Source organism: Poecile atricapillus, chromosome W (genome assembly GCF_030490865.1).
Source record: "Poecile atricapillus isolate bPoeAtr1 chromosome W, bPoeAtr1.hap1, whole genome shotgun sequence".
Taxonomy (NCBI): Eukaryota; Metazoa; Chordata; class Aves; order Passeriformes; family Paridae; genus Poecile; species Poecile atricapillus.
In genome coordinates, this window is record NC_081288.1 from 28,453,215 (window position 1) to 28,467,310 (window position 14,096).

General features: G+C 51.2%; 2 protein-coding genes across 7 annotated transcripts; one reads left to right on the plus strand and one right to left on the minus strand.

Annotated features, from left to right (window-relative positions):
* The first annotated feature begins 206 nt into the window (after window positions 1-206).
* On the plus strand, window positions 207-10,007 carry LOC131591388 (serine hydrolase-like protein). 4 transcript variants are annotated; one of them, XM_058862008.1, is made up of 12 exons: window positions 207-272; window positions 1,668-1,892; window positions 1,964-2,077; window positions 3,128-3,169; window positions 3,903-3,922; window positions 4,114-4,188; window positions 4,908-5,017; window positions 5,293-5,372; window positions 5,708-5,742; window positions 6,501-6,577; window positions 8,023-8,116; window positions 8,457-10,007. In XM_058862008.1, exons 2-12 carry the CDS (start codon window positions 1,745-1,747, stop codon window positions 8,571-8,573), a joined length of 912 nt encoding a protein of 303 aa, XP_058717991.1. In that variant the 5' UTR covers window positions 207-272; window positions 1,668-1,744; the 3' UTR covers window positions 8,574-10,007. The 4 variants fall into 4 exon arrangements, with proteins under 4 accessions (XP_058717991.1, XP_058717990.1, XP_058717993.1 ...); XM_058862007.1 differs by lacking the exon at window positions 207-272 and adding an exon at window positions 293-871; XM_058862010.1 differs by lacking the exon at window positions 207-272 and adding an exon at window positions 946-1,298.
* Window positions 10,008-10,140: 133 nt separating this feature from the next.
* On the minus strand, window positions 10,141-13,568 carry LOC131591387 (ribosomal RNA-processing protein 7 homolog A-like). Of its 3 annotated transcripts, none has more exons than XM_058862005.1 (7): window positions 13,476-13,568; window positions 13,122-13,264; window positions 12,812-12,937; window positions 12,406-12,529; window positions 11,693-11,790; window positions 11,087-11,285; window positions 10,141-10,618 (listed from the first exon to the last, which is right to left on the minus strand). In XM_058862005.1, exons 1-7 carry the CDS (start codon window positions 13,525-13,527, stop codon window positions 10,533-10,535), a joined length of 828 nt encoding a protein of 275 aa, XP_058717988.1. In that variant the 5' UTR covers window positions 13,528-13,568; the 3' UTR covers window positions 10,141-10,532. The 3 variants fall into 3 exon arrangements, with proteins under 3 accessions (XP_058717988.1, XP_058717987.1, XP_058717986.1); XM_058862004.1 differs by having other exon boundaries at window positions 10,171-10,618; window positions 13,428-13,542; XM_058862003.1 differs by having other exon boundaries at window positions 10,171-10,618; window positions 13,380-13,542.
* Between the last annotated feature and the right edge of the window lie 528 nt (window positions 13,569-14,096).

Consider the following 14,096-nt stretch of genomic DNA (forward strand, 5'->3'; position numbering starts at 1 on the left):
AATGTGTCTTGTAGAGGTAGTCAAGGATGCAGCCATACCTCCTTGATTTCGACCCCTCAGAGACTCCCATCACTCCCAGGAGGTTGTTCGCAGCGCCAGACCCCACAGCCACCGTTAAGTTCCCGTTCTTCTTACTGAGCCCGAAGCAGACAGAGGCGGGGGCGGAGGCCGGGCGCCCCAGGGAGGCGGGCAGCGGGGCGGTGCAGCCGGCCCGGCCCGCCCTGCCGGGCCCTGCCCCCGCCTCTGCTCAGCCGGCCCGGCCGCACGGAGCGGTAGGAGGGTGCCGGGGTGCTACGGGAGGGAGGTGAAGGGAGACGGGGCCGGGTCGGCCGTGGCGCTCCGGGGGCTGCTCTCTGCGTCGGGCGGGGGTCGGTCCCCGGGCAGCCCTTCCCCGGAGCCGGGAGCAGGACCGGGAGCAGGCGCTTCAGGGCGCCCCGAGGCGAAGGCCCGGGTGTAGCGGCGCTTCCTGCCCGCCCGGGGAGGCCTCACCCCAGGCCCGGGGGACCCCAGGGCCGGAGCCCCGCTGGGCCCAGGAAGGAGTGACTGGGGAGGCCCATCAGGCTATGTCAGGAGCCCAGGCCCTCAGGATAGGGCAGGTCCATGGTCACACCATGGAAAGTCAGCCCACGGTTGTTTGTCAAGATCTGGGCCAGCGAGGGCAGCTGGGATAAGACACAGCCCCGTGATCAGCAGGCAGGGCCACGGTTCTTGGGGCGACAGCGTTGCTGATGGAGACCGGCACTCCGGCAGCCCTGCTGCGGCTGGTCCTGGGCCGAGCTTAAACACACTCGGGGGAGCCCCAGGCTTGGCTGATTGGGACCATCAGGGCCCTGACAGCAGCCTACCCCCTCTGTCCTCACTCCCTAGAGAGGTATGGGCTCAGGAGGGACTTGCTGTAGAGTGATTTAATTGCTGTGTGGTCTTAGAGGGCTATTTAAGGGAGCCGATACGCAGGATAAGTCACTTGGAAGGGGATATGACATGAGAGACTTGGAGATAGGGATAGTCAGGTTTCCCGTGGCTTGGGGATAAAAGGAAGATGTTTAAACCACCACTGGAGGGTTGCCAGAGGCTGGGTTCACTCAGGAGCTGGCGCTTGAGCAAGGGTCTGTGATTGCCAGGTGGATGAAATGGTTTGAGGTCGAGCAAGTGCCTGGTAGGTGTGGCTCCGTATCCCATGCCAAGACCCCTGGCCCTGAGGGGTGCACAGGCGGGTGGCAGCAGTGACCTGCTGTGCAGCACAGAGCCAGCTGCTCTCGCAAATGTGCCAGCCAGTTGTGCGAAAGAGAAGCACCAAGGTAAAAGGGGGCAAGGTGGTAACAGTCTAATGCTGGAAGCAGCATTGTTATTCCCCAAACTGTCTTTTTGGTACAGGACAGGTGCATGGCTGACTGCAGCTAGCTAGGGGAATTCTACATGGTTCCCTCTTGCCAGGTCTCCTGCGCCTTCTGGTTGAGTTGCAGCTGCTGCAGAGACACAGAGAAGGCTTTCTCCTCCTGCATAGGGAAAACTTATTTCTTCCTAGGAGCATAGCTAGTACGTGCTGGGAGGAGGATTCCCCAAACAGGCAGCTTGGGATGTTGAATAGGGAGCTATAAATCAGCAAGCTGCTAATTAAGACCACAGGAGACTGGTGAGTTACTAAAGACCTGTATTACTCTTTTCAGAGCTCTAGACCATTAACAAGACCCCTGGGACCTGCTCCAACTACGTGACTCTCCAAGGACATCACCCTGTTTTGGGCATGTTCTCAGAGCTGAAGTTCCCTGTGCCCTGGGGACATGTGGCAGCCAAGGCCTGGGGACCCTCAGAGGGGCACCCTGTGCTGTGTTTGCATGGCTGGTTGGACAATGCCAACACCTTTGACAAGCTCATTCCATTGCTCCCCAGAGGTAGGTCTGGCTCATCAAGATGGCTTGTGTTGTACGGCCAGGCTGCACATCTGATACTCTTTCCCTTTCAGGTTGTTATTATGTGGCAATGGATTTTTCTGGCCATGGTTTGTCATCCCACCGACCCGCAGGCTGCCCCTACCATTTCCTAGATTATGTGACGGATGTGCGCCGGGTGGCAGCAGGTGGGTAGTTGAAGGAACCCTCGAGGGGGTGCTGTATTGGTCCTGCTCCTTCCGACAAACAAGCAGCACTTACTGCCAGGAGAGGAATCAGTTCCCTCTGCTTCTCAGTTTGACATTACCCAGTGCTTTGTGACTGAATAAGCATCCCCCTTTCTCACTGTTTTGGGAAAGGAAGAAGCTGTAAGCCCTGGGTGTTTCTGTAGTGTTTCTATACTTAAAAAAAAAGCAGTAGTGGTAAAGTGGGAGATGCAACTAAATAGTTTTGCCAGACTGGCTTTTTGTAAGTAGTCAGTGACCCCCTCACCAGTGTTAGGACGAAGTTGGAAACTTCTGGTTCTCCCTGATGGCAGTTTGCTACTTGCTTTAGTATCATACTGAGAAATCTGAAAGTCAAAGTGTCTTGTAATAACTCCTGATGTAACTGTCCATTTGTATACTTGGCATGTGTGGTTTTACATCCCCCCTTCAGTACACAAAAGAGCATCTAGAAGCTCTCAGATGTTCCCATCTTTCAGTGAGGTATATTTCAGATGGGCAGAACTGATAAAGCTGTATTTTCCTGTAAGCCTCCCAGAGTGCCCTAAAAATGGACTGAAGAGCCTGATGTGCTAAATGGTGCAGAAAGCTTTCACTTGGAATCATACTTCCCTCAGTGCAGCAGACCTGGCTCTGTGTCCTCACACGTCTTGCAGAATGCCCTGCAGCAGGATGCTCTGTCAAGGTTTCTCTCTTCCACCAGATGCTACCCAGTCAGGCTCTTCTGCTTCTTGCCAGTCCCAGGTCTGGCAGTGAATGGGACTTTGCTGGAGTTTGTTTGACATACAGAGAGAGCTTGAGAGCTGAATGTCTTAACGACATTCAAATGAGGTGGTGAATGCTCTTTTTCTTCAAAACCGGCCTACTTAGCTGTTTAGTTTCTGGATTAAGAAGAGAATGTAGCAGTGCAAAAGCCCTCCTGGGAGAAAGGGCCCCTGTCAGTGGAGTAGCAGCAAGATGTTGCTGCTCTGGTTTCTAACGTAGCACTATCTGCTTTTCTCTGTTGCCATTTAGCCTTGCAGTGGAGACGGTTCACCCTGATGGGTCACAGTATGGGTAAGTGTCTCCAGTCCTTGCAAGCGATGAGATTAATAGAAATCAGTAGATAATTAACTTCCAAGACATGCTGCTAGGAGCTGGGTTGGAATATTTATTATATTATGCCAAGTACGAGGTTCCTGCATGAGTGTTTCAAAAATCTGTGCCCGTGTTTGAAATGCCTGTTTTCAAGATCCTGTAGTATGGACAGTGGTAACTCTTGCTGTGAGCATTTCCCCCACTCACAGGAGGAAACAGAGATTGGCAAAAAGGCATGGTCTACACGGGAGAATTCACAGCAGGCCTTCCTCCCTGGTCCCCACAAAGCCTGGAAACAGACAGCCCATTTGGTGGGCTATAAAGCTGGCTGAGGGGAACTGGACTCCAGGATCCATCCCTTTAAGTCCTGGAGTATGATTTGATTTTGCCACAATTTGGAATTTGCTCCCCAGGGCTGCTCTGGTCACAGCTCACAGGACCTGCACACCAAGGCATTTTAAACAGTAACTCCTCCTTGGCCTTTGCTGCTTGTGGGATGTGGGAATGGCACAAGTTGGGGAATACAGCAGGTCAGCAGCCCTGGTCTCTCCCTGCCTGTTGCGGGCTGGGAGAGCTCTCCTCTATACTGGGGTTTTGTCCCATGATACAATGCACATTTTTATTTCTGAGGCACCTCCTGCTGTGGGGAAGGTGAATTTCTGTTACCAGGGGCTGTTCTGTGCATTACTGAGCACCCTTTTCTCCTTTGCAGGTGGGGCTGTGGCAGGAATGGTGAGTAAAGCATAATTTCTTCATGGGGTTGTGATTTCTGCAGCTGCAACAACAAATGGGATAGGAATGCAGGGACAAACCTGGATCTCAGGGGAGGAGAGGCTCTTCCCTGACCCCTCTCCCATGCCATAGGATAAAGACATCACTCAGTGCTCGGCTTTTCATTCTCTTATTGTTTCATCTCTCCTCAGTTCTGTTTCCTTTATCCTGAGATGGTGGACAAGCTGATCCTGCTGGAAAGTCTTGGCTTTCTTCTAGCTCCAGAGGTTAGATCTCATGTGTCCTTCCCTTCACTTTTTAAAAACACAAAAATAGATGCTTTTTTTCTTTCCCTCACTTGTTCAGAGAAAGCACTGATGTGACCACTTCCTGGTAGGTCATACAAGTCCCTTGTTGCACAGACTGAAATCTGTCCTTAGGGTGGCCCTTGGAGCACACTTGGTATAGATCCACATCTTGTAGTCCCTTAGCACTGAAATTTGCTTGTCTGTGCCAAGCCCTTGTACAAAGGAAACTAGAACCTCTGTCCAGTCATCTGCCAGCTGAGGTTATCTTTTTGCCAACAGCTTGTTGGATGACCTGGGTACAAGATTGGTGGATTTCTTTTTCTGTTCCTGGCAGTTCATAAAGCTACATTCCCAACTTGCCATCATTGCTACCAGGTACCGGAGCTTTTGTTGGCAGTAGTGGGACAGAAGCCATAGGTTAGAGACAAAAAATACCAAACTTTGGAGAGTTGTCCTCAACTCGGAAGTGAGGTAGGAAGGGTTAGAAAAGATAGCAAGGATAAAAAATTATTAAGTTCATTACAGCAGTATTGATGTTCCCTTTCTCCCAGAAATTGACATTTTTAATAAGATACCCATACCTGGTACCACTTCTGAGGGATGTGGAAGGGTGAAATTCCCTCTTGCACTCTCCAATAAGGGGGAAAATCATTCAGAAGAAAGGGGTTACTCCTCTTCCCTACCTCTCTGTGTTTCAGGACACTGAGGAATGGCTGAAATCAAAACGGAAGGTGATTGACGGACTACTGAGTCTGGAAGCAAAGCCGCAAACTCCCAAAGCACGGAGCCCCGAAGCAGCATTGCAGAGGTGGGTTCCCATCCATCCTCTTTATTTACTGCCTGCCCTCACCTCAACAGAGTTACAGCTGCACAAATGAGAAAGGAAAACTGTCCCTGTATTTCACCTTTCAAGTCCTCTTCTGGAATCCCAGCAAGACCTTTTGCTTCTGCTGCCAGAAGCTGATGCTTCTTCCCGCTTCTTTCTGAAGCAACTTGAGAGCTCACTGTCGCCTTGTCATGCCATTTTTGCTTCACATCCTCCCTTTTTCCAGCATCACAATCTCTCTGCCATGTCTCCCTCAGGCTTTTAGAAGCAAACAGCCATCTGACAGCAGAGGGTGGGGCAATCCTGCTGCAGCGAGGAGCAACTGAGACACCCGCTGGTAAGGGGCTGTGTGATGCTGGGCCACTGCTGGGTGTGTGAAGGGACTGGTGCCAACAGCCATTGTCTTCTGCAGGGTACAGGGTGCCCTAGCTACAGATTTATGCAGCCTGAATGGGATCAATTAAGTCTGGAGGCATAGTTCTCCATTCCCAGCAACTGGGTTTGGTGTTCAAATCCTAGAACAGCTAAACGAAAGAAATTTAAAAAAGGAGAAATCTGAATCAGTCCTATTCCTCGCATCTCAAAAAGTCTTGGGCAGACCCCAGAAACAAATTAAAACAGAACAACTCCTGCTTCTATGAAACATGAAAACGTTTTGTTTTTTCTTTCCAGGCCTGGTGTATAACAGAGACATGAGAGCCCGTACGGTGAGCACTGCTCTTCTGATGTGCCCCCTTGCTACTTTGGAGCCCTGAGCTTAGAGAACATTCAAATAGAGGATGCCTGCTCACTGAGCTAGGCCCTGCCTCCACCCAGCCATTTACTTTCTGCTTTCTTAATTCCCATGTGTCCTTTAAATGATGCTTTTGAAAGAGTCTGCACTTGATCATGGATTCAGCTTACAGAGTCACTGGAAAATGTTACCATTTGTTTTTTTAGAAGTTCCTCTGCCCCAGGGCCTCCTTGCCACATTTTCCTGCTGTTATAACTCTTCAGGCAACAGATGGATGGGTGCTTTCTGTCAGCTTCTTTGTCAGGTGACCTGAATAAGAAGGGGAGTGGAGCAAAGTCCTTAGGTTTGGTATTTTGATAGTTTTGTGCCACTTTTGAGCAACTAGGGCCTCCTCTACCTGTGCTACTGTCAGGATATGGAAACCAGGGTAATGTACTCTCTCCTTTTTAGTAAAAGGATTTTTAAAGCTTTTCTCCATGAGATCATTCCCATATGTGCTGCAGCTCAGCAGGCAATGTTGTTGGCAGCCCTGAAACACAGCTGGACAGAAGGAGCCTTTGCAGAGCCAGCTACTTCTTTGTGCAGCCTGGATGCTTGTCATGTCCCAGCATGGAAGCTTCAGGGCCAGCTACTTCTACCTTCAGAACCACTTGTGCAGGAGGGCTTGGGGAGGCCCCTGCCCCCAGCTGCTGTCCCTGACCTTTGAAACTTTCCCTCTCTTTGCACCTGCAGCAGAGTCGAGAGTTCTTCACAGTGGAGCAGTGTGTGAAGCTCCTGCAGAAGATCCAGGACCGTGTTCTCATCATCATGTGAGTGAGGCACAAACCACACCAACCCTTGATGTCTCTCAGTGGAAGGAATGAAGGCTAGGAAGGAGTCCTCCACTACCCCTTCCTCTGCACCAGTCATCCAGACTTTTGGCCAGCTAGGGTAACAGTACAGCTTCAAATGTGAGAAGTATTTGCCAGTTCCTCACCACTGCCCTGAGTTGGGCAGGCTCCTGGAGAAGGCAGAGAGCAACTGGAACATCCTCCCAGCCTGGCACTCTGCTTTCATGCTGGGACTCCCTGGTGCAAGGCTGACTGAGGATACAGTCCTGCCCCATCTTCCCTATGCTTCACAATCCCACCTCACAACTTCACATTCCTTGGCACTACAGCAAGGGACCATCCTGGCAACTACATGACCCTCCACAGCACCACCCATACTTGCTATCCTCCTGACCTGACTACTCCAGTCAGCAACCCAGCCTGCCCCCTTCTCCAGGCCCAAAAACCTCTTGCCTGAGCAAACAGGTGAAACTACAGCAGCCTCCATCTCCTCCAACTGCTCTTGAAGCCCGTGGTCTGACTGAGCTCCTGCAAGCTCTTTTGTGTGGCACCTGGAGCAAGCAGCTTTGGGGACATGGCCAGTGGCTTGCACAGAGTCCCACAAGCTATTAAGCTGTCTGGGTTCACAGTTTGTTCTGTGAGTTGTCCTCTGCCTTTTCCCACCTCCTTGGAGGGCAAGGTGTGCAGGGCTCTTGGCTACCTTGGCCAGTGGGGTGCTGTTAAAAGATTGTCTAGAAAACAAGAGGAAGTGCTAGCAGTTGAGAAAAGAGGTGCAGTTTTGGCTTCCCTGACCTGTTTTAGTATCATAAGAGGTTCAGGTTATTCCTGCTTGTCCAGAAATGTAACATTGTGATGAGGTCAAGTCCTCTGGGCCATAGACATGCCTTTGAGCCTGGGATGTCCTCTTGTCCCATCACCAGCACAGTAGGAGACGGCATCATCAGCTCTGCGGGAGATCTAATGCTGACTTCAGGGCAACTGCCCTGGTAGCTCCCTCTCTGAGCAGGACACAACCTGGTTAAATAAGCAGCAAAGAGAAGCAGAAGGGACTGAAGGGAGATATGGAAACTCTAAGGAAGGAAAAAGTAAAGAGCACTAAGCAGAACAGGACAGGGAATGATGTTCTCAGACCAGTTACAGAGCCAGCCCAGGGAGGACAATATTTAGCCGGTCTCCACTCTGATAGCACTAGGCAGTTACCCAAGGTTTTACAGAGTCTGATAGAAAACAGCTGCTTAGCCAAGCTGTGTGGTGCATTGTGACTACCATGTATGACCCTGCCACCCACCTTTTAGCAGCAGCCTGGAAAGAGCAGCTGGGTCTGTCACCCTACTGTCTTGTGGACACCACTTCTGCCCAGGACAGCCACGAAGACAAATGGAGGCACACTGGGTGCTGTACTGAGCCTCACTGTTGTTTTTCAGATCACAAGATGGACTCTTGGTACCACACAACCTACCCAGCAGAAATCACTTTGTGAAAGCTCTGCAGGAGGCATTTGAGTCTGCCCTCAAAGAGGTGAGAGCAAACTTCATCCTTGCATCTTGATTTGCCACCAGCCTGGGAACAGCAGCTGGGAAGAAGCTGACCTTGGTGGACACCATCCACTAGGTGATTTGTCTTGAACAGCACAGCCCTCACATGGGGTGGAGAGGGGTGAAATGGGGGGAGGAAGACAACTTTGTCCTTGCTGCCTAAGTCCCAAGTAAGTACTGCCCTCTGGACCCAGCTCTTCCCTGGTTCTCCCATCTCTATCCTGCCTCACTTGCCCTGTCCCTTCCCACGAGTGTCATAAAGCAAGCAGTGTGTGCCTGAGGGAACACTTTCCTGGTCCACATCTTGTGTCCTTTCCCTCCAGCACATCCAGTTAGCAGAAGTGCCTGGGAGTCATTTTGTGCACCTGAACGAGCCCAAGATGGTATCTGGGATCATCAGCAACTTCCTGACATCACATAACACCAGGGCCAGACTTTAGGAAGCCCTCACAACTGCAGCAGTCCAGGAGAACTGGGAGCTAACAAGCAAGCTCCAGATTTATCATCATTCCTACCTCGGATCCAACATCAGATTGTGATAATCTTTCCTATGCTTAGCTCACTGCAGGGTGGAAGCAGGTCTGACAGGGGTTCTCTGAAGGAGAGCAGAGCAAAGTACCTCATTTGCCAAAGGGAGAAGGAATCCTTGCTCTACTTCCAGCTCTGTGAGTACAGGGATAGAGGCCCGGAGTGGCCTTCCCCTTGGCTTACTCCAAACTTGCACCCTGAAATGGAGCAAACACAGGCAGAGGCATCCTCTGTGACAGCAGCAGCAGCTTTGGCACTGCAAGAGAGGTGACTCATCTTGCCTCCTCCCTGTGGATGGTGCAGACAGGCTGCTCCTAGGATTTAACCTGCTGAAAAACAAGGAAAGTGTTCTGCTTCTCTTCTTACTTCCATAGATGCATGAGCTCAGAGGGCCTCAGTGTCTCTGTTCCACTGTGAGAGCTACTTTTTTTTTAAGAATCAGCTTTAATAAGAGCTCACCTGTGCAGAGAAGGCCATTTTAATGAACACTAGAGAATGTCCCTAATCCTCTAGCTGAAGCAGCTGGGAGAACTACAAATTATGGAAAAGTTGGCAGAGATGATTTCTGTCCTAAATAAAGGTTAATGTTCTAATGTTAAGTCTGTCTTCTTGACACTACAGAAGAACAAACCTCCTTTCAGGCCATTCACCCAAGCAGCTAAAATGCATCTTGGGAGGCAGCAATTTTTACACACTGTGTGCCTTAGGTAAGCCATACCAAGGATCTGCCTCCCAGTTACATTGATGCAAACAGCTCACTGAAGCAGCCAGGCCTGTCATCTCTGCAAGCAATGCAAACTGTATGTGCAGTTGGTTTTTTAGGAGAGGGTAAATCCATTTTATCTCAACTCTCTGGAATTTACCACCACTTCCGCCTTACATTCACGGTCACATCTCTAACGACGTTGTAGGTAGTAAAATAAAAGTTTAAAAGCCTGGGGCTGGGTGGGTTACTTTGTTCACAGAGTTACCACTTACTTCCAGAGGTGCACAAATGCTACAGGAGCAGTACAAAAGCACTGCCCCACACCTAAACATGCCTGCTGCCATCCTTACCTGCCTTCTGTGGGCTGGGGACAGGTTAAGTGGAAACAGGGCGTGGAGAGTCTAGTTTCTCTTTCCAAACCAGGTTGCTCAAAGTGGCATTTGTTCTTGCAACAGTTCTGGGTATCAGGAATTTCCCATGGCCTAGACATAGCTGCAAACTCCATGCACACAGCTGGATGACTGGGCACCACAATACTTGGCCAGGGAGGGAATCACCAAGATAAGGGGTAGAGCTCTGTACCAAACCACTGATCTTTCCTTGTGACAACAGGTCGAAGTTAGTTTTTTCCTAAAGTTGCTTTCCTCCTTGTTCCTTCAATAAAATGTGCAAAGGAGCATTAGGTTACAAGCCATAATTTTTACCACCACCCCAGCACACAAGAAGCTGTTTCCCACAGGAGACCAGGGGGGAGAGAGAGAAGCATTCCCATGTTCTGAAAACAGTAGCAGCAGTTTATTTACAGTTCTTCAGCCGTTCCCTGCCCCGGCAGAGGCTGCGCTAGGTCAATCCCAGTTCTCACCAAGCTTTAGGAGGTGTGTTTTTGGGTGGCAGGGAGATACAGGTTGTCACAGAATGTGCCTCAGCCCCTTGACCTGAGCACCCTGAGAAGTGGTGCCATGGAGCTGAATGACAGAAGAGCAGGAGGATACCGGTGCAAATAAAGGGAACTCTCCTCCAGCAGCAGTTGCTGGGATCTCCCATTTCAGATCCAAAGGCAAAGGCAATCCAAAGCTGCCTCAATTCCCCAAAATCCTTTGGCAAATGGAGTCAGTAGGCATCTCTCCTACCCAGCACAGGCACCTGAAGAACAGCTCAGCACAACCTAGTACGGCCGAAACTTGCGCTGGGCTCGCATCAGTGCAATCCTCTGCTTGTCCTCCTCAAATTTCTTCCTTAACTGGGCAATGTCTAAAACACAAAGAAAGAACAGGTCACACGAGAGCAGCAGACCTCCCTCTACTGGGAGCTTCACTTCCACACACCGGAGGGGCTCAGTCCCAACAGCCACAAACACACACTTTCCAGAGGGAGTCCTTTTACACCTCGGCTGAGTGCCAAGCTGGGGCTCCAGCCATTCATCTCTGGCGGTGCTGCAGCTCCCTCTTGGGGAGGAATCGGCTAGTTTCCCCCTTCAATCACGGCCTTTGTGCAGACTGAATAAGCACCTCTTGGAAAATCACAACCTACACACCCTCCCACAAAATATTCCATCAGCCCTTGCTAGGACAGGTGGTGGCAAGAGGCCGTTCAGATCCAGCCAGCCAATTGCTTACTGGCAGCTGGATGTAGCCTCCCCCAAAGGCAGAAGGACTCTCTTCGGGCCACAGTGTGACACAAGAGACACGGGCAGGGGTAGGAGGAGACTTGCACACTCACGCTCTCTCTTGGTCTCGCGGTGCTGCCAGGCATAGAAATTGAGCAGCTCTTTGCGGGCCCTTTTCTGTTTCTCCTTCTCCAGCACACGCAGGTTGGCAGCCTCTGTCCGGGGCAGGCCAGGCTTCCGGCCCTTCCGGGTCACCTTCACCCAGCCCTCCTCATCTGGAACACCCTCCTCCTTGGCTGCTTTGGCTTCTTCCTGTAATGTCAGGAGGGTGAGGCAGCCCAGTGCAGATGTACAGCCTAATGCACAACTCCCGCACAGGCCTCCCTTAAACACAGGCAAAGTTACAGCTCCTGCTTCCACACGAGATTTAAAGGAAGCCATGGGATCAGGACTACAGGCATTCTCAGTCCTCCATAACTCTCAGTCACAACATTGCATGTCAGCCACAAACCAATTTATTTGGGGATATCCATTGTAAGCCCTAGGGGAAGGGTCAGGTGTTGCAGACCAAACCACCAGCAACTGGGAGTAAAAAACCTCTGGCAAAGAGAGGGATCCTCAGCCCTTCCCAATATGGCCGGAGCACTGAGAAATCTCTCTTCTTTCCCTCTGCCCCAAGAAAACTGCTTAGCTTGGTTCCCTCCCTAGCCTGGCCTCACCTCTGCCGTCTTTTTATCGTAGTCTTGCATGTAGGCATCCACCTCAGCCTTCAGCTCCTTTGGATTCACGATGGAGGCCTCATAGCTGGCGATCCACTCTGGGAGAGAGAGGGCACAAGTCAGCAGTAGCTGCTGTTAGAAGCAGGTTAGTGTGGTGCTTTTGGGCAGCTCTAGAGTGAACTCTAGAGCGGGGGAAGGACACATTGTTCCCATTTATGTTCAGCTTCCCACCACCACAGCTCAAACCAACTTGGCTGCGAGCACAACCAATACGCAATGGGAAGAGTTTGCAACTTGCCCAGGCAGAAGTGGGCTAGCCTTATAAGCCCAGGGGCACGACATTCAGGGCTGTGCTTCTGTCAGGGGTTATATGTGAAGTGCTGTCAACTTGACAGACATCCGGTGCCTGCTGCATGTGTCTGGTCTCCATTTTGAGGACAAGATGCAGACAGTATCTCTGAATCTATGCAATACTGAAAAGATGTCAGGAAAAAGGACCCTTCCAAGTGTCCCCACTCTCCCACAGGGTCACCGGACCAGACTTCAATACCTGGTTCAATAAGATTGCTACCCTGTAAATAATAAAAGCACACAAAACACTGAACATTCCCCAGCTTAGGACAAAATGGGACATGCACGGTAGAATTCAGCAAACAACGAGTATAGTTCTTCCCTGGCATTAGCCCATGGAAAGATAGCTAGAGCTGACATACTGCTAATGCCGGTTTTCACAGGGTGGCTCTTTGTTGATATTAGCAAGGGACCTTCCTTTGAGAGAGCCTTGGCTGCCTGGACAGCTGCTGCTTTCCTGAACACCACGTATGCTACTTGAAAACCCTAGAAGAAAAGAAACACCCAGGTGAGTCAGATATGTTAGAGACACTGGTGATGGAGCAAGCAACTGCAGTACAAATAACTTAAAAAAATATAAAAAAAAGTCAAGCCACAAGTGGAAGTAGGATAGCAAAAAAAAAAAGACAGCGTAAATTTAAGTAAGCAATCACGTCACCCAATGTCCCATACGGTTTCCCTTGCCTCATGTTCTGAAAAGAACCATTCAGTATCTGCCATCTTTTCCCACTAAAGCATCAGTATTCCTCTCCCCTGTGCAAGCTTTACCTTCGGAGTTTTGTGATCGAAGAATTTGGACGTCAGTTTATCTTTTTTCTCTCCTGGACCTGGCTTGTCACACATGTCCACAGACTGCACATGCCCGCAGCGAGAGAACAGCCTAGACAGAGCGTCCTTAACACGAAGAGAAAACACGCGGTACAGTAAAGCAGGAGCGACGCCTCCCTCACACAGCCTGCAGAGCTCTCCGGGCAGCTCCCCGGGCCCTAGCCCGGCCCTCCGCCCGTATCAGCCCCGAGGCACGCCGGCTCCCGGGCCCGCAAGGCCCTGTCCTCGGCCCCCAGCCGCCCCCACTCACCGGGCCGCAGTACGGGGGCACGTTGAGGACGAAGAGCGTGCGGCGAGGCGGGTGCGCAGTGTCGGCCCCTTCCCGCACCTGGTGCTCCTTCACCAACAGGCAGTGTGGCGAGCGCTGCCGCTCCGCGAACTTCACCGCCAGAGCTGCGAGGGACGCACCGTTCTGAGACGCCGCTGCCACCCCGGCCCCGTTCCCCGCGCTGCCCCTCACCCGTGTATCCTACCGGCGCCGCTCCCGGTACCCCGCGCTGCCCCTCACCCGTGTATCCCGCCGGCGCCGCTCCCGGTACCCGGCGCTGCCCCTCACCCGTGTATCCCGCCGGCGCCGCTCCCGGTACCCGGCGCTGCCCCTCACCCGTGTATCCCGCCGGCGCCGCTCCCGCCGCACGCCCCGTGGCGGCCGCCATCTTCTCTGTGCGCGGCGGCGCGGGGGCTGCCGGGAATTGTAGTTCCCCGGGCGCCGCGCGGCCCTGATAATGGCGGCGGCAGGAGGACTCGCCGCAGCCCCGGGGTTGAGTTTATGTTTTTGTAAAAACAGTGTAAAACTCAGTCCTTAATCTGAGAGACGCAAGTAAATCTTAAAGAGATGTAGAAACATTCAAAGGCAATTGATTTTAAAGACTCTTGTTAATTAAAAAAAACCAAAAAAACCTTTACAGACGAATTTGTAATGGAAGACAGGACCATTTCAAAAATACTGAAGTGAGATTAATGTAGGTGACAAAATAGGACATGATTTGGAGAGTTGATCCAACCAAATATCAAGTTAATGAGCGTTATTGGAAGGTACATGCAAAAGCCATGAAAATATACCAAACTTGCACACTGTGGCAGCATTTCAGAAGTCCTCACATTTTTGAAACAAAAGAAACCCAAAACAAACAAAAGAAACACCATTACAAATTACCTACCACCTGTCCCGGCCAGGCAATTTAATGTCTAAATTAATGCACATTAATTCAGAGTGCAAACAATT